This window comes from Saccopteryx bilineata, chromosome 3 (genome assembly GCF_036850765.1).
Source record: "Saccopteryx bilineata isolate mSacBil1 chromosome 3, mSacBil1_pri_phased_curated, whole genome shotgun sequence".
NCBI lineage: Eukaryota > Metazoa > Chordata > Mammalia > Chiroptera > Emballonuridae > Saccopteryx > Saccopteryx bilineata.
In genome coordinates this window covers 314642216-314661446 of record NC_089492.1, presented here as the reverse complement: position 1 = coordinate 314661446, position 19231 = coordinate 314642216, and the positions used below count along the sequence as shown (strand labels likewise).

Genomic DNA, 19231 nt, shown 5'->3' with positions numbered 1-19231 from the left:
TATCATCCCCTTTCCCTCTGTAGGCTTTCCCTCTGGACCAGTGTTTCCCAACCTTTTTTGTGCCATGCCCCACCTTAACTTTTCTAAAATTTGTATGTTCCCCCCTATGTAACATACATAATTTTTAACATTAAAAAATTGATTTGTTCACTTAATAAACATAAATGATAGGTTCTAGGAAGAAATCACTATGAAATTAATAAAACACAATAAGTAAAATTTCAAAACATATAATGAAAAACAGAAATTTAAATTCCAAATAATTTTAATACAGATTTTTCTATATTAATTTATTATTTTAATTTAGTGTGATCCTTGCGCTTGATGCTTGCTGCACAGAGATTTTATATTAGGTTCCAATTTGGTTAGCTTTAGTCTCAAGTCTCCACGTTGTGTTATATCCAGCCGATTTCTTTTTTTTACCAGTAAATCATTTACAGCACTAAATCCACATTCAGCTAAAAATGAAGATGGAAACAGTAGCAATAGTTTTCTTGCACATTTGGTTGAATTTGGGTATTTGATTTCTGTTTCCTCACAAAGCCATGCCATCGCTCCTTTGATATTAAATAAAGCTTTAACTGACTCATCATTTTGCAATTCTGCGAGTTCTTCTTGATACTGCATATTTGATATATCAGACAAATCCACTAACATTGGCTGCATCATCCATGTTGGGAAATCAATTTGTTTTAAATCAGAAAATCTTTCTTTTAAATCAGCCGATAGAATATTCAAATGATTGACAATAACAAGTAAAGCGGTATCAGTTACTTCACATTTTTGGAGCCAATGAAACTGTTTAAAGTTTTTGTTGTTAATATGTTTCTGACATAACTCAATATTGGTAATGAAACCAAATATCTTTGCTTTTGCATCGACAAGAGTTTTATTTGTTCCTTGAAGTTGCTTATTTAATATATTTAGTTTTTCAAAGATATCGGCTAAATAACTCACAAATGCTTTACCATCTATTGTTAACAGATACTTCATTTCAGGTTTGTCGCTTAAAAAATCACTAAGAGTATCAAACAGTTCCATAAATCTTTCAGTTTCCTTTAGATAGCCATCTTACTTCAGTATGAAGTAAAAGTCTCACATGGTCTTCATTTTGTTCTTCACAAAATAGCTTGAAAAGACGCTCACATTTGGCACTAGCTTTAATAGCATTAACACACTTTATTACTGTATGTAATACTTCATTCAGAACAGGCGAGATGTTTTTAGCTACCAAGTTTTCCCTATGAATAACACAATGCACAAGAATCATTTCTGGATTCGCATCTTTCATCAATTTTAAGCAGCCATTTTTCTTGCCCATCATATTGGGAGCACCATCTGCAGCACAAGATGTTATATTTTTCATTGGTATATCATTGACATCTAAGTAGTTTTTTAGCTTATTATATATATCTTTGGAGGTAGTGGTGCTTTCTCATCTTTTACAGAACAACATTTCTTCAGCAAAATGTCCTTTATCCATATATCTTACGTAAGTTATCAATACTGCCTCACTGTCTCTCAAAGTTGATTCATCCATTTGCAAGGAGAATTTTCCTGTTTTCAGTTTTTCAATAAGTTGTTTTTCAATATCCTCACTCATTTCGTCTATTCTTGTAACAGAATTGTTACTAAGTGGCATAGCTTTTACATCTTTGTCATCTTTTTCAAGAACCGTTTTAAGAAATGCTGATATTGACAGTTTTATTAAATTCTCTCCTATAGTGTGATTTTCTCCAGTTTTAGCGATGAATAAAGAAATTTGATAACTAGCCTCAAGCACACGATTATTAGTTGAAGTATGAGCAGTAAATAAAGACTTTAATGTTGTTCTTTTTTCAAAATTTTTCTTTAAAGTTTTAAAGTAACTCAAATCTGAATTAATATGAGCACTATGTTTCACCTTCAAATGCGCCTCAAGACGACCTCATTTCATTGATTTGTTGGTCAAGCATTGCTGGCATAAAAGACAAAAAGGAATCCACTCATCGTGAACAGTGGGTATGAACCCAAATTTTAAATATTCCTCCGAATATTGACGAGTTTTTTTCTTGCTTGCACCACTCATTTTACTATGGGCTATAATAAAAATAAGATCAATTAAAAACTAATATTAAAATATGTGTTAAAATATATTTAATGTGACATAGAGTAAACGTATACTAAAAATTCATATTTATTTAAATGTATATAACACATTTACTACACTACCACCGCAAATCAAAAGGTATCTATATTTTTTCCACTTGACAAAATTTTCTGGAAAGTTATGCTTCTAAAATTAAAATTGTTGTGCATGCACTATTATAGCCCCAGTAATATTTATAAAATATTATTGCTTTCTAGCCCCGATGCAAGAAGTACTTAATAAAGAGTTTAATATTGATAAAAATAAAATCAAATACTTACCAATTATATCTATAAAATATATATGTATATTTATTAAATCAACAAGCTTTTACAACAGTTTTGACTGACACTTATTTCAAATTAACACCAACTGAATGATGTGAAACACTACAGAAGTTGCGATTGGCCAATTAGGTGAGAATAACTGCGTTGTTTAGCGAGTTTTTAAAACGTCCGGGGTTCCCCGCGGCAGACGGCACGCTCCGCGGTGAACCCAGGACAAAGTTTACTTGACGATGCCAATCACCCAGTTGATATTTTGGTCTCATCAAACGAAATTATACTTAATAATTATTTACCGCAATTATTTAAGAATTGCATTTTTTGTTAAATTTGGCACCGATATCTAGCATTGCATTTAAATGCCCCGGGGCGAAAGAGTTAAAGTCGTGTCGAGTCCATTTTCAAATTGCCCCCCTTAACTATCGAATTGCCCCGCTGTGGGGCGTGGGCCCCTCGTTGGGAAACACCGCTCTGGACCCTTTGATCCTGCCTCTGTCTCTATTCTGTTCCTCAGTTCACTGTGTTAATTGGGTTCCTCAAATGAGTGAGGTCATATGATATTTTTCTTTCTCTGCCTGGCTTATTTTATTTAATATGATAGTTTCCAGGTCCGTCCATGTTGTCACAAAGGTAAGATTTCCTTCTTCCTCATGCTGCGTAGTATTCCATTGTGTATATGTACCACAGCTGTTTAATCCACTCGTCCACTGATGGACACTTGGGCTGTTTCCAGATCTCGGCTAATGTAAACAATGCTGCCGTAAACATGGGGTACATTTCTTCTCTTGAATCAGTGATTTGGTGTTCTTAGGATATATTCCTAAAAGTGGGATGGCTGAGTCAAAGGCAGTTCCATATTTAATTTTTTGAGGAATCTCTATACTGTTTTCCACAGTGGCTGCACCAGTCTGCATTCCCACCAGCAGTGTAAGAGGGTTCCCTTTCTCCACATCCTCTCCAGCACTTATTCTGTGTTGTTTTGTTAATGAGCGTCATTCTGACTGGTGTGAGGTGATATCTCATTGTGGTTTTAATTTGCATTTCTCTAATAATTAGTGATGTTGAGCATATTTTCATATGCCTATTGGTCATCTGTATGTCCTCTTTGGAGAAGTATCTATTCATTTCTTTTGCCTATTTTTTGATAGGATTGTTTATCTTCCTGGTGTTGAGTTTTACAAGTTCTTTATAAATTTTGGTTATTAACCCCTTATCAGATGTATTGTTGAATATATTCTCCCATTGTGTAGTTTGTCTTTTTATTTTGTTCATATTGTCTTTAGTTGTGCAAAAGCTTTTTAGTTTGATATAGTCCCATTTGTTCATCCTGTACTTTGTTTCACTTGCCCATAGAGATAAATCAGCATAAGTATTGCTGCGAGAGATGTCGGAGAGCTTACTGCCTATGTTTTCTTCTAAGATGCTTATGGTTTCACGACTTACATTTAAGTCTTTTATCCATTTTGAGTTTATTTTTGTGAATGGCGTAAGTTGGTAGTCTAGTTTCATTTTTTTACAGGTAGCTGTCCAATTTTCCCAATACCATTTGTTAAAGAGAATTTCTTTACTCCATTGTATGCTCTTACTTCCTTTGTCAAATATCAATTGTCCATAATGGTGTGGGTTTATTTCTGTTCTCTGTTCTGTTCCATTGATCTATATGCCTGTACTTATGCCAGTACCAGGCTGTGTTGAGTACAATGGCCTTGTAGTTTAACTTGATATCAGGAAGTGTGATACCTCCCACTTTATTCTTCTTCTTTTTTTTTTTTTTTTGTATTTTTCTGAAGCTGGAATCGGGGAGAGACAGACAGACTCCCGCATGCGCCCGACCGGGATCCACCTGGCACACCCACCAGGGGGCAATGCTCTGCCCCTCCGGGGCGTCACTTTATCGTGACCAGAGCCACTGTAGCGCCTGGGGCAGAGGCCAAGGAGCCATCCCCAGCGCCTGGGCCATCTTTGCTCCAATGGAGCCTTGGCTGCGGGAGGGGAAGAGAAAGACAGAGAGGAAGGAGAGGGGGAGGGGTGGAGAAGCAGATGGGCGCTTCTCCTGTGTGCCCTGGTCGGGAATCAAATCCGGGACTTCTGCACGCCAGGCCAACGCTCTACCATTGAGCCAACCGGCCAGGGCTATTCTTCTTTTTCAAGATTGCTATTCGTGTTCTTTTTTGGTTCCATATAAATTTTGGAATATTTGTTCTATATCTTTGAAGTATGTCATTGGTATGAATTGCATTGAATTTATAAATTCTTTGGGTAATTAGATATTTTAATGATGTTTATTTTTCTTGTTGATGAACATGGTATATGCTTCCACTTGTTTGTATATTCCTTGATTTCTTTTATCAATGTTTTATAATTTTCCAAGTACAAGTCTTCAACCTCCTTGGTTAAATTTATTCCTAGGTGCTTTATTTTTTTTGTTGCAATAGTGAAGGTGATTGTTTTCTTAATTTCTCTTTCAGACAGTTCATTATTGGTGTATAAAAATGCCTCTGGTTTCTGAATATTAATTTTATATCCTGCGAATTCATTTATCAGGTCCAGTAGTTTTTTGACTGAGACTTTAGGGTTTTCTATGTATAGTATCATATCATCAGCAAATAATGATAGTTTTACTTCTTCTTTTCCAATTTGGATGCCTTTTATTTCTTCTTGTCTGATTGCTGTGGCTAGGACTTCTAGAACTATGTTGAGTAAGAGTGGTGAGAGGGGGCACCCCTGCCTTGTTCCTGATCTTAAGGGGATTGCTTTTAAATTTTGCCCATTGAGTATAATGTTGGCTATGGGTTTGTCATAGATGGCTTTTATCATGTTGAGGTATGTTCCCTGTATTCCCACTTTGTTGAGAGTTTTGATCAAATGAAAATGAGCTGCTGGATTTTATCAAATGCTTTTTCTGCATCTATTGATAACATCATGTGATTTTTCTCCTTCCTTTTGTTTATGTGATGAATCACATTGATTGATATGCAAATATTGTACCAGCCTTGCCTCCCCAGAATAAATCCCACTTGATCATGGTGTATGATTTTTTACCATATATTGCTGGATCCAGTTTGCTAATATTTTGTTGAGAATTTTAGCATCTAAATTCATCAGTGATATTGGCCTATAATTTTCTTTCTTTGTATTGTTTTTGTCTGGTTTTGGAATCAGAATTTTGCTTGCCTCGTAAAAGGAGTTTGGAAGTCTTCCTTCCTCTTGAATTTTTTGAAATAGCTTGAGAAGGATAGGAGTTAGTTCTTCTTTGAATATTTGGTAGAATTCGCCTCTGAAGCTATCTGGCCCAGGGCTTTTGTTTTTTGGAAGTTTTTAAATAACTGTTTCTATCTCATTTGTTGTAATAGGTCTGTTTAGGTTTTATGATTCTTCCAGATTGATGTTTGAAAGATTATATATTTCAAGGAATATGTGCATTTCACTTAGGTTGTCTAATTTTTTGGTGTACAGTTCTTCATAGTATTTTCTTACAATCCTTTGTATTTCTGTTGTGTCAGTTGTTACTTCTCCACTGTCATTTCTAATTTTATTTATTTGAGTCCTCTCTTTTTTTCTTGGTGAGTCTGGTTAAAGGTTCATCAATCCTGTTTACCTTTTCAAAGAACCCTCTCCTGGTTTCACTGATCCTCTGTATTGTTTTTTTAGCCTCTATGTCATTTATTTCCGCTCTGGTCTTTATTATTTCCTTCCTTCTACTTCCTCTGAGCTTTACTTGTTGTTCTTTTTCTAGTTCTTTTAGGTTCAGGGTTAAATTATTTATTTGAGTCTTTTCTAGCTTCTTATTAAGGTATGCCTGTAATGCGGTGAACTTCCCTCTCAGGACTGCTTTTGCTGTGTCCCATAGATTGAGTTGTTGTATGAAAATGATTTCATTTGTTTCAAGGAAAGTTTTTTTTTTTAATAAATAAATTTTTATTTTAATTTAATGGGGTGACATCAATAAATCAGGGTACATACATTCAAAGAAAACATTTCCAGGTTATCTTGTCATTTAGTTCTGTTGCATACCCATCCCCCAAAGAGAGATCGTCCTCCGCCACCCTCTATCCAGTTCTCTCTGTACCCCTTCCCCTCCCTCTCTCCCTCCTTCCCTCCCCTCACCCCCCGTAACCACCACACTCCTGTCGATGCCTCTTAGTCTCGCTTTTATGTCTCACCAATGTATGGAATCCTGCAGTTCCTGTTTTTTTCTGATTCGCTTATTTCACCCCCGCACAATGCTACCAAGACTTCCCCATTCCTCTGTAAGTGATCCGATGTCATCATTTCTCCTAGCTGAATAGTATACCATGGTGTATATGTGCCCCATCTTCTTCATCCAGTCCTCTATTTTTTTTTTACAGTGATTAAAAGCCTTTAAGCAAACTCTTGGCCAATACAGCAAGAATCCATAAAAGAGTAGTGTCCTTAACATGTTCACCAAGTCCAAGTTGGCCCCATCACCATGCCAAATCCCTGAAAAATGCAACCCAACCACAGTTCAGTCTGTTAGGAGCTGTCACAGGGAGCAGGAGTCCAGGAAAGTTCCCCACAGGAAAAGTTCGCATGGCACTGGAATTGTTGTCACCATTCTATACTTTGCAGCTCATGTCCAAGTCCCAATGACCGCTGCTTCTAGCTGGTAATGATTCAGGTAGACTGGAAAAAGCCATTTGCAGCATGCGTGGATATGGAGCTTCTGTTCTCCTCTGCCTGGAGAGTTGAGACCAGGTTGCTTTTCCCTGGAGCTCTGTGACTGTGGCATGGTAGAGAACCTTGGGATACACTAAGCTGGGTGGCAAAGGTAAATTCATAATACAAGTTAGCAAAAGGAGGAAAGAGAGCTCTAAATTAGGAGTAGGTCCCAGCCTGAAATATGAGTGGGGCATTGAGGTAGGAGGGATAAAGGAAACACTATATATTAAACAAAGCAGCAGAAAATAGGACTATCAACACCCACAACCAGAGATCTTTGAGGGAAGAATAAAAAACGACTATTCAGGCAAAACATAGTTAAGTGGCCCTCAAGGAAAGTTTTGATTTCTTCCTGATCTCATTGTTAACCGATTCGTTATTGAATAACATGCAGTTTAATTTCCAACTGTTGGAGTTATTTTCAGTTTTTCTATTGTAGTTGATTTCTAGTTTCATGCCATTGTGATCAGAGAAGATAGATGGTTGATATGATTTCAGTCTTCTTAAATTTGTTGAGACCGCTTTTGTGTCCTAACATGTGGTCTATCCTAGAGAATGTACCGTGAGCACTTGAAAAGAATGTATGTTCTGCTGTTTTAGGGTGAAAGTTTCTGAAGATATCTATTAAATATAGTTGATCTAGTGTGTCCTTTAAGTCTGCTGTTTTCTTTGTTACTTTTCTTTCTTGAGGATCTATCCAGTGATGTTAGTGGGGTATTGAAATCCCCTACTATTATAGTATTGCTCTTGATCTTGCCTTTTATGTCTATCAAAATCTGCTTTATATATTTAGTTGCCCCAATATTAGGTGCTTAGATATTTAAGATGGTTATATCTTCCTGTTGGATTGCTCCCTTTATCATTATGTAGTGACATCCTTATTCCTTACTATAGCCTTTGTTTTAAAGTCTATTTTGTTTGATATAAGTATTGCTACACCAGTTTTTTTTCATTTCTATTTGCATGAAATATTTTTTCTCATCCTTTTAATTTTAGTCTCCAATCAGCTGTGTTTCCAGCAATTTTTGGATGTTATGTTTTGTATTTTCACATCCTGATATGTCTACAAAACCCCTCTGTGTCTCCTGCTTCTGGTGAGAGTCAAGAGAACTAGGAAATTATTCTTGTTGATGAAGCTTAAAATAATTACCTAACTGTAGGCTGATATAAGTGTTGGGCACATTTAAGGTAGGCTAGATATGATGTTCAGTACATTGGGTGCGTTAACTGCATTTTTGACTTACAGTACTTTCAAGTTTATAATGGGTTTATCGGGGCATAACCACAAGCTAAGCCAAGGGCCACATGTGCACCTTATGATGAAAAGTGCTGTCTGTTTTTTTTGTAGCTTAAAGCAAAGGGGATTCCTGGTTCTTGGAACTTTCATCTCCTTGTTTAATCCTTGGAACTCTATGAGGTGGGTATCACTTACGATTCTTATCTTGTCGTGCAGATGACTTAAGTGAGGCCTGGAAAGGTATTGTTGTTTTTATGTTGACATCCCCGTGGTTTCACAGATGGTAAGTATCATTTCCAGAGTTTAAACCTGGGCCTCGGCCCTGGCCGGTTGGCTCAGTGGTAAAGCGTCGGCCTGACGTGCGGATGTCCCGGGTTCGATTCCTGGCCAGGGCACACAGAAGAAGTGCCCATCTGCTTCTCCACCCCTCCCCCTCTCCTTCCTCTCTGTCTCTCTCTTCCCCTCCCACAGCTGAGGCTCCATTGGAGCAAAGTTGGCCCGGGCGCTGGGGATGGCTCCTTGGCCTCTGCCCCAGGCGCTAGAGTTGCTCTGATCGTGACAGAGCGACGCCCCGGAGGGGCAGAGCATTGCCCCCTGGTGGGCGTGCCGGGTGGATCCCGGTCGGGCACATGCGGGAGTCTGTCTGACTGCCTCCCCATTTCCAGCTTCGGAAAAATACAAAAAAAATACAAAAAAATAAAAATAATAAACCTGGGCCTCTGACTTGAGCTCACACTTTTTTTCTTTTTGTGAGAGACAGAGACAGGAAGGGACACAGAGATAAGAGGGATGAGAGATGAGTGCTCGTAATTGCAGCACTTCAGTTGTTCCTTGATTGCTTTCTCACATGTGCCTTGACCAGGGGGCTCCAGCCAAGCCAGCGACCACACTCAAGCCTGGGACCGCACGCTCAAGCTGGTGAGCCTGAACTCAAGCCAGATAAGCCTGCATTCAAACTGGCAACCTCAGGGTTTCGAACCTGATCCTTAGCATCCCAGGTCAGTGCTCTGTCCACTGTGCCACCACCTGTTAGGCTCACCCTTTCTTTCTTCTTAAAAAATTTTTTCCATTGTTTTAAGAGAGAGAGAAGCATCAGCTCGTTGTTTTACTTAGCAGCTCAATTTAGTTATGCACTAATTGGTTACTTCTCAGATGTGCCCTGATTGGTGATTGGACCCAAGACCTCAGCACACTGGGACAATGCTCTATCCACTGAGCAACCCAGCCACAGCTCACCTCTTTTTTTAACCTTCTGTTGTTACAATGCCTCTCATTTCTTATTGTCCTCAGGATCAGAAATAGTAGGGACACTGTATTTGGTCATGCAGGACCATGTGCGTGGTCCCTGGCTGACAAACCCATTAGTAGCTGTAATCTCTTCCATGCTCTGCTTATCATCTGTACGTGGCTGCGTCTGCCTGGAAGTGGGAGTGCTCTTGTATAATTTCTGTAAATTATCATGAGTCCACGTGGGCTTGTGACAGCCCTGTCCCATGTCTCATGGATTCTGAGTCCTTCCCCACTTATGCCTTCTCAGGACTCTGAGCTTCCCCAAGAGCCGGAGAATATGACCAAGTTTCAGGTGAGTAAGGTGTTACTTTCTTTCTCTTAAGATGTGATTTAAAAAAAAAAAAAAAGATGTGATTTTATTTCTCAAAGATGAGACACATTCTTTTTCTCTTTCTTGGCAAAGTTACTGTAAAACAGCAGATCTTGAGTGCATGTTCTGTGCCAGAATGTGTGCTCATTCTGTTTGTTTATTTTATCTTCTTTATTATTTCACAAAACAATCTTTGAAAAAATAATGGAAATCTGAAATAGACAAAAATAATTTCCAATATTACTAGCCTGTTTAAAAACTAGCTGTCTTAACTTTCTCATGTCCCTTTCTCATGTGCACTGATAACTATACATTTGCAATATTATAATTGATGGGATATACTTCATACTTTAGATAAAGGCTCAATCTTGACAATTCTTTTTTTTTAATTTTTGTATTTTTCCAAAGTTAAAAGTGGAGAGGCAGTCAGACAGACTCCTGCATGCACCCAACTGGGATCCACCTGGCATGTCCACCAGGGGGCTGTGCTCTGCCCATCTGAGGCATTGCTCTGCTGCAGCAGGAGCCATTATAGTGCCTGAGGCGGAGGCCATGGAGCCATCCTCAGCACCCGGGCCAACTTTACTCCATTGGAGCCTTGGCTGCAGGAACGGAAGAGAGAAACAGAGAGAAGGAGAAGGGGAAGGGTGGAGAAGCAGATAAGCACTTCTCCTGTGTGCCCTGACCAGGAATCGAACCTGGGACTTCCACACACTGGGCTGATGCTCTACCGCTGAGCCAACTGTCCAGGGAAGGAATCTTGACAATTCTTATTAAGATTATTAGATATCCCTGGCCGAATAGCTCGATTGGTTAAGAGCGTTGTCCGAAATCACAGAGGTTGCCAGTTTGATCCCTGATAAGGGCACATACAGGAATAAATCGATGCTCCTCTCTCCCTTGCTCTCTCTCTGCCTCTCTCAGTAAAATCAATTTAAAAAAAAGATTATTAAGATAAAGGGAAAAACCTGAGGTGATATGAGTAAAAGAAATTAATAGAAGTGTCACACAAAAAAGTAAATTTATGAAGACAACAATGATCATTAATAACTGAATGTGTGCAGATGTTAATAAAAACTTGATTTCACTTAGGTTGTAGGAGATTTTTTTTTTTTTAAAGAAATTCTGTTCTATTTGGCCAGAGTCTAGAGATTCAGGGGCATTTGTACTCTCACTAGACAGGTGACTTAGGAAAACCCTTTGAAAGGAAAATCTTCCATTATGTTATCAAAATTTTTAAGTTCACAGTCTGTGACTTTGCAAAGTCTTACTTCTTACCTAAGATCTCTGTAAAAGGATTGTTGCAACATTTATTATAAGTAAAAATCTGTAATTAATTATACGTTTGTGTTGGTTAAAGAAATAGTTTTAAGGAGTGCTGTACTATGCAGTCACAAAATGAAAGGAAAGAGATTATGATACTAATTATTCAAATTAATTGAGCATTTGTTACATGCCAGTCACCATTTTAACTGATTTACTTATGTTCACACATCTAATCCTTTCAAACACCACGCAATTTAGACACCATTGTAGAGAAGAAGGGGTGCAAGTCATTTGAGGTTAGGAATGTACCCAGCATCTTGAAATTAAAACCTTGACATTTGAATTCAGCCTGTGCCTTCACCAGCTGTGAGTGCTACAGCCAGGGATATGGCCTGGGCCTTGAAAACACAGAGGAAGAACTGTATACCTGTACGGGGTGGGGTGGGGGTGTTGCTGAAGGCCTGTGAACTTTGCAGATGTTAAAACTGTGATAGAAGCCCTGGCCATTTGGCTCAGTGGCAGAGCGTCAGCCTAGCTTGTGGATGTCCTGGGTTCGATTCCCAGTCAAGGCACACAGGAGAAGCGCCCATCTGCTTCTCCACCCCTTTACCTCCCTCTCCTCTCTTGCTCTCTTCCCCTCCCACAACCATGGTTTGATAGGTTCCAGTGCATGGGTGCAGGGCGCTGAGGATGGCTCTGTGGAGCCTCTACCTCAGGCACTAAAAATAGCCCAGTTGTGAGTGTGGCCCTAGATGGGCAGAACATCAGCCCCAGATAGGGGTTGCCAGGTGGATTCCAGTTGGGACACATGTGGGAGTCTTTCTCTCTGTCTCTCCTCTTTTCACTTGGAAAAAAAGAAGAAAAAAAACAACCGTAATAGGCCCTGGCCGGTTGGCTCAGTGGTAGAGCGTCAGCCTGGCGTGCAGAAGTCCCGGGTTCGATTCCCGGCCAGGGCACACAGGAGAAGCTCCCATCTGCTTCTCCACCCCTTCCCTCTCCTTCTTCTCTGTCTCTCTCTTCCCCTCCTGCAGCTGAGGCTCCATTGGAGCAAAGATGGCCCGGGCACTGGGGATGGCTCCTTGGCCTCTGCCCCAGGCACTAGAGTGGCTCTGGTCACAACAGAGCGACGCCCCGGAGGGGCAGAGCATCGCTCCCTGGTGGGCAGAACGTCGCCCCCTGGTGGGCGTGCCGGGTGGATCCCGGTCGGGCGCATGCGGAAGTCTGTCTGACTGTCTCTCCCCGTTTCTAGCTTCAGAAAAATACAAAAAAAAAAAAAAAAACACACAAAAAAAACTCCCCAAAACCCAACCGTAATAGAGTCCAAGCTTTCTGAGGAGGCAGAGAGGAGATAGTGCAAGAGGGACAACTGTTGGGACTAAATCTGCCTGGGGTCTCTCCACCTCCGTAACAGTTCTTTTGGTAATCCCCCTAACTTCTTGATGCTGCTTTTCTTCCACTGGACTTTTGTTGTGAGATTTAGGTGGAGTGTGTTTGGGGTTGTAGGAGGCGGTGACGTTCAAGGACGTGGCCGTGGTCTTCTCGGAGGAGGAGCTGGGGCTGCTGGCCCCGTCCCAGAGGACGCTGTACCGAGACGTGATGCTGGAGAACTTCAGGAACCTGGTCTCTGTGGGTGAGCACGGGCGCCCTCTGACACTGAATCTCAACCTTTTCAGTCTCTGTGTCCTCAGTTGTTCAAAGCAGTGGAGCTTTTGAAACTTCCCTGACCTTGAAGACAGATTTTTCTAACCCCTAGGACTACAGGCAAAGGTTTTTCCAGTCTTTCTACTTGGGGAAAATTCTGTCCAAGGATATTTTTGCCACCCACCTCCCTCCACCTCAGGACATTTGGCAGTGTCTGAAGATAGTTTTGATTGTCACAACTGAGGGAGGGATGCTGGTGCCATCTAGGGCTAGCGAGGATGCCAAGCCTCTTCCAGTGCACAGGACAACCCCCACTCCTGAGATCAGCCAGTCCGAAAGTGAGGGCTGCCTTGGTTAAGAAACCGTGTTTTAAATGAATCATAAATTGGGCAGCTTAGTTTCTGTACTTTGTCTTTGGAATTATGGTTGTGACCCTTTGATGGATCATGGAAACAACTACATTGTATGTATACAGGGGTGGGCAAAAGTAGGTTTACAGTTCTGAGTGACATTCTTTTGCATTTATAAAGCTATTGTAATAATCATAACCTGCTTGTCGTTTTCCATAAGAACAACTGTAAACCTAAGTTTGTCCACCTCTCTATGGCATTACCTTTCTTCCATGAAATAGTATCTATTTTTATTCTGATGTATTTTGTCAGCGTCCTTATCAGGCTCTGCCTGCTCACATTGCAGCCTGAGCTGGGACCATTTGCAGTGCGTGGTGTGAGTGTGCGAAACTGGATGCAAACAGACATCGGCTAAATCTAATTTTATCTGTGTAGATGTGAGTCAGGTCGTGACCTAAAGTTATTTCTTATTGCAGTTCACCATCAAATAAAACTACAGGTTCTGAGTGTTAAAGAATTTGAATAGCAATGTTTTAGCTCTGTGTACATCTTACATATATATATATGTACACACACACACACACACACACACACACACGTATGTCTGCCTTTTCATAGGACACCTTCCCTTCCAACCAGAGATGGCAGCCCAGTTGGAGGCAGAAGGAAACCTTTGCATGGTGGAAAGAGAACCCCAAGGAAATGTGAACTCTGGTGAGGACCACGTGGCTGTTGTTTCAGGTGCCGGCTGACCCGCCCACCTCGCCTGTGATCACTGTTCTCGTCCGGGTGCCCTTATGTGTGCCTGGGCTGTGACAGCGGCCTCCACCCTGGCTTCCACTCGTGCTCTCCTGCAACTGCGAGTTGATGCTTATCTCCTTCCCTTCCTGTCTGTCTGTCTCTCTTTCTCTCTCTAAAAAGTATAAAAAGACAAGAAAAAATTAGGAAGTATATATTAAGTCAGATGAGTGCTGTGGGACAAAATAAAATAGGAAAAGCAAATGGGAAGAATGAATGGGATGGTGGGAGGAAGTCTTTTACATTGATGATAAGGAAGGCCTCAGTAGTGAGTGATGTTTGAAGAGAGACCGGAAGGGAATGTGAACAAGCAGGCGTCACAGCTTTCAGAGGAAGCTTTTCAAGCCAGCAGGCCCCGCTTCCTCCTGAGGGCTGCCTGCAGGACGCACTGGGCTCGCTTTCCTTCTCCCAGGCCTTCAGTGGTGCAAGATTAGTTTTCCTTGTCCACTTCTTTTCACAGAGACCTGATTTAATTCTAGTTTTAGAACAGTAAATGTTACTATTCCAGCTGTTTCCCAAATTTACTCTTGGACGATCATTTCTACCAGGACCTAAAGTCCTATTTTATGCCTACAGTCTGAGCTTTTGTAGCCTAAGGAGGTAGTCTCACTGGTCATAAGAATATGAACAAGGTGAGGCTTTTTTTGCTCTTAATTTATAAATTTTATTTTGTTTTTCATTGAATTTATTAGGGTGACACTGGATGACAAAAGTGTACAGGTTTCAGGTACCCAGTTCTACAACATATCATCAGCACACTGTATAGCAGGGGTCCCCAAACTTTTTACACAGGGGGCCAGTTCACTGTCCCTCAGACCGTTGGAGGGCCAGACTATAAAAAAAACTATGAACTAATCCCTATGCACACTGCACATATTTTAAAGTAAAAAAACAAAATGAGAACAAATACAATATTTAAAATAAAGAACAAGTAAATTTAAATCAACAAGCTGACCAGTATTTCATTGGGAACTATGCTCCTCTCACCGACCACCAATGAAAGAGGTGCCCCTTCCGGAAGTGCGGTGGGGGCCGGATAAATGGCTTCAGGGGGCCGCATGCGGCCGTAGTTTGGGGACCCCTGCTGTATAGTGTGATCGTCACCCTGAGTCAAGTCTCTGTCGTACATAGCCTTCTAATCGAGTCACTGTAGGTTGGAATGGTGATTGTTTTTGTTGCCCTGCGGCCGTCTGATTTCAGACTTCAGCTCTGTTGAATATTAGACATATGGTTCCGAATGGGTCACCTTTACACTTAGTGGGTAAGAGCATGACAACTCCATTTTTTGCTTCCACTTGCATGGAAAAGGATTCATGATATATGGATATGACCCTTCCCTTGGTTTATTAAGACCTTATCCTATGAACTAAGTGTGAAATCTTCACATTTCCGAACAAAGCATTACTTATTGTCATCTCTGAATACTGCTCTTTCTTTTAGGCAGTAAGAATGAAAATGCCGTGGTGACCCTTCAGAAAGTTTCATTGAAGTACCTTTCACATGAAGAGCTGTCTGGCTGGCAACTCTGGAAACACGCTGCAAGTGATCTAAACAGGTGTCTTCAGAGGGAGAGGTCCTGGTTATTACCAGGCAATTCTGTTCAGGTTTCTGAAAGTGAAAGCAATGCAGTGAATTATAAAGGAGATAGTGCCGGTTATATTGAAAATCAAAAGTTTTTTAATTTTCAGGATTCTTGTGGGAATATGTACCTGAATGAGTCACAGAATCAATGCAGAGTTACGCAAATTCATGTGAAAAATAACCTGCATGTATTTGAAGCCCTCATGAAGAAATCACCACTTAGTGATCATGTTAAAATTGACAGTGAACAGAAACTCTACTGTGACAAAAGCATGAGTGACAAAAGCATGAGTGATGGCTTCAATCAGCACTTACCCGTCAGACAGGAACTCCATCCGTACAGTGGATGTGGAAAGGGCTTCACTTACAGCTCAGCACTTTCAAGTCACCAGAATGTTCGCCCCGGGGGGCAGTGCTCCGGTCAGAACTCACATCTGCCGACTCATCAGAGGATTCACCCAGGAGAGAGAGTTGCTAAGTGTCATGACTCTGATGACTGCTTCAATAAGAGCTCTTTTCACTCTCATTCTAATGCAGAAGAGATGTCCCATAGGTGTAACAGCTGTGGCAAGGGATTCAGTAGCAGCACTGGTCTTACCATTCATTACAGAACTCACACTGGAGAGAAACCTTATAAATGTGAAGAGTGCGGTAAATGCTTTAGTCAGAGTTCAAATTTTCAAAGCCATCAGAGAGTCCACACTGAAGAAAAACCATACAGATGTGATGAATGTGGTAAGTGCTTCAGTTGGGGTGTTAATCTTCGTGTTCATCAGAGGGTCCACAGGGGTGAGAACCCCTATAAATGTGAGGAGTGTGGGAAGGGCTTTGCCCAGGCTGCCCATTATCACATACATCAGAGGGTTCACACTGGCGAGAAACCTTATAAATGTGATGTCTGTGGTAAGGGCTTCAGTCGCAATTCACCATTAATATGCCATCGGAGAGTTCACACTGGAGAGAAGCCGTACAGATGTGAGGCCTGTGGGAAAGGCTTTACTCGTAATACAGATCTTCACACGCATGTCCGAGTTCACACAGGAGAGAAACCCTACAAATGTAAGGAGTGTGGGAAAGGCTTCAGTCAGGCCTCAAATCTGCAAGTCCATCAGAATGTCCACACTGGGGACAAACAGTTCAAATGTGAAACATGTGGAAAGGGCTTCAGTCAGTCTTCAAGGCTTCTAACCCATCAGAGAGTCCACACTGGAGAGAAACCATACAAGTGTGATGTGTGTGGTAAGGACTTCAGTTATAGTTCAAATCTTAAACTGCATCAAGTAATTCACACTGGAGAAAAACCATATAAATGTGAGGAGTGTGGGAAAGGCTTCAGTTGGAGATCAAATCTTCATGCTCATCAAAGAGTCCACTCAGGAGAGAGGCCCTATAAATGTGAGGAGTGTGATAAGAGCTTCAGTCAGGCCATAGACCTTCGGGTGCATCAGAGGGTCCACACTGGAGAGAAACCATATAGATGTGGTGTCTGTGGGAAGGGCTTCAGTCAGTCCTCTGGTCTTCAGTCCCATCAGAGAGTCCACACTGGGGAGAAGCCATACAAATGTGATGTCTGTGGAAAGGGCTTTAGATATAGTTCACAGTTTATATACCATCAGACAGTCCACACTGGGGAAAAGCCATACAAATGTGATGTCTGTGGAAAGGGGTTTAGATACAGTTCACAGTTTATATACCATCAGAGAGGCCACACTGGAGAAAAGCCTTACAAATGTGAGGAGTGTGGGAAAAGCTTTGGTAGGAGCTTGAATCTTCGCTATCATCAGAGGGTCCACACAGGAGAGAGACCCCATAAGTGCAAGGAGTGTGGTAAGGCCTTTAGTCTCTCCTCAAATCTTAGAGTCCATCTGAGTGTTCACATTAGGGAGAAACTATTTAAATGTGAAGAATGTGGCAAGGGCTTCAGTCAGAGTTCACGTCTTCAAGCCCATCAGAGAGTTCACACTGGAGAGAAACCATACAAGTGTATCGTATGTGGAAAGGACTTCAGTCACCATTCACGTCTTATGTACCATCAGAAAGTCCACACTGGCAAGCATTTTTAAAAATGAGAAATGTGTTAGTGGCTTCAGTCAGTTCATCTAGTTTTTAGAGAGTCCATGCTGATAATAGGCACTGTGTCATACTGAGAGTGGAACAGGGTGTCCTCAGATGGAATCGAACAAGTCCGTTAAAGTAATGACACGGAACCAGAGTAACAGAAATAGGACTTATATTCAGTGGAGAAATAGGTTGTAACCCTCTTGCCAAGAACCGTTTGATTAAATGCTCTTTCAGAGTGAATACAGCTGAAAGAGAACGTGTGAAAAGGAGAGTTGCCTTATGCTGTTGGGTTTAGGGGGGACATCAGTGTAGGTTTTGGATTATTTTCCTATTAGCTTCCACTTTATGTTTTCACAGTGATTATTTTACTAAAGTTGAAAACCTATGAAAAAATGAATAAAATAACAATTTCCTGTAGCCAACAACTGATACGATTGCTTTATTTCATATGGTATATAGCACAGTGGTTTTCACTCTTTTTACTCATGGAGACTCATAAAAACAGAAGAATTACCAGTATTTTAGGGACCGCTAAGGCTGATGGTACCCTGAGCATAAGTAAATTTGACTAAAATCATTGGGTCTGTAATCTTCATGTAGCATCAGGGTGGGTAAGTCTTTCACAAAGCAGTATGAAATTGCTGGACCAGCCCAGGGGCTGGCAGTGGACCAACACTGATACACTGGGTCAAAGTTAAGGGATATATCCCCAGAGGTGAATCTGCTCTTCAGAAGTAAATGTTTTGTAGCTACGTATATGAGTGTTCATTGCATCATTATTTATAAAAGTAAATGAATAATCAATTGGGCTGCCAAGAATATTTTACAACTCATTGATCCAGAGGGAGGAGAAAGAGTGAGAAGCATCAGCTCATGATTGTTTCACTTTAGTTGTTCATTGATTGTTTCTCATGCATGCCTCAACCAGGGGGCTCAAGTTGAGCCAGCAATCCCTCACTCAAGCCAGTGACTTTTGGGCTTAGGCCAGTGACCTTGGGATCATGTCAATGATATGGCACTCAAGCCAGCAACTGTTGGGGTTTCAGACCTAGGACCTGAGCAGCCCAGGTTGATGCTCTATCCACTGCACCACAACTACTAAGGCTCAGTTTATTTTTCCATTACAATTGACATTCAATGTTATATTAGTTTTAGGTATATTCCATAGTTGTTAGACATTTACATAACTTAAGAAGTTGACTAACTGGTGGTGGCGCAGTGGAGAAGTCATTGATTGACCCGGAATGCTGAGGTCACCAGTTCAAAGCCCTACAGTCACTGACTCTTGAGCATGGGCTTATCAGCTTGAGCGAGGGATCATCTACAGCAGGGGTCCCCAAACTTTTTACACAGGGGGCCAGTTCACTGTCCCTCAGACTGTTGGAGGGCCGGACTATAAAAAAAACTATGAACAAATCCCTATGCACACTGCACATCTCTTATTTTAAAGTAAAAAAACAAAACGGGAACAAATACAATATTTAAAATAAAGAACAAGTAAATTTAAATCAACAAACTGACCAGTATTTCAATGGGAACTATGCTCCTCTCACTGACCACCAATGAAAGAGGTACCCCTTCCAGAAGTGCAGCGGGGGCCGGATA

At 41.0% G+C, this 19231-nt stretch overlaps 1 protein-coding gene across 11 annotated transcripts in view; it reads left to right on the top strand.

Moving 5' to 3' along the window:
• LOC136332314 (zinc finger protein 234-like) overlaps positions 1–18685 on the top strand; it is a 171288-nt gene extending 152603 nt beyond the window's left edge. For 2 of the 11 annotated variants that reach the window (XM_066271868.1, XM_066271870.1), the window contains exons 2-6: positions 8441–8509; positions 9867–9911; positions 12699–12825; positions 13805–13927; positions 15425–18684. In XM_066271868.1, coding sequence (XP_066127965.1) covers positions 9897–9911; positions 12699–12825; positions 13805–13927; positions 15425–17628 — 2469 coding nt within the window. In that variant the 5' untranslated portion in view covers positions 8441–8509; positions 9867–9896 and the 3' untranslated portion in view covers positions 17629–18684. Of the gene's footprint in view, positions 1–8440; positions 8510–9191; positions 9328–9854; positions 9912–12698; positions 12826–13804; positions 13928–15424 lie in introns of those variants that run through there. The other 9 variants (XM_066271872.1, XM_066271873.1, XM_066271869.1 and 6 more) reach the window with 8 other exon arrangements.
• The last annotated feature ends 546 nt before the right edge of the window (positions 18686–19231 follow it).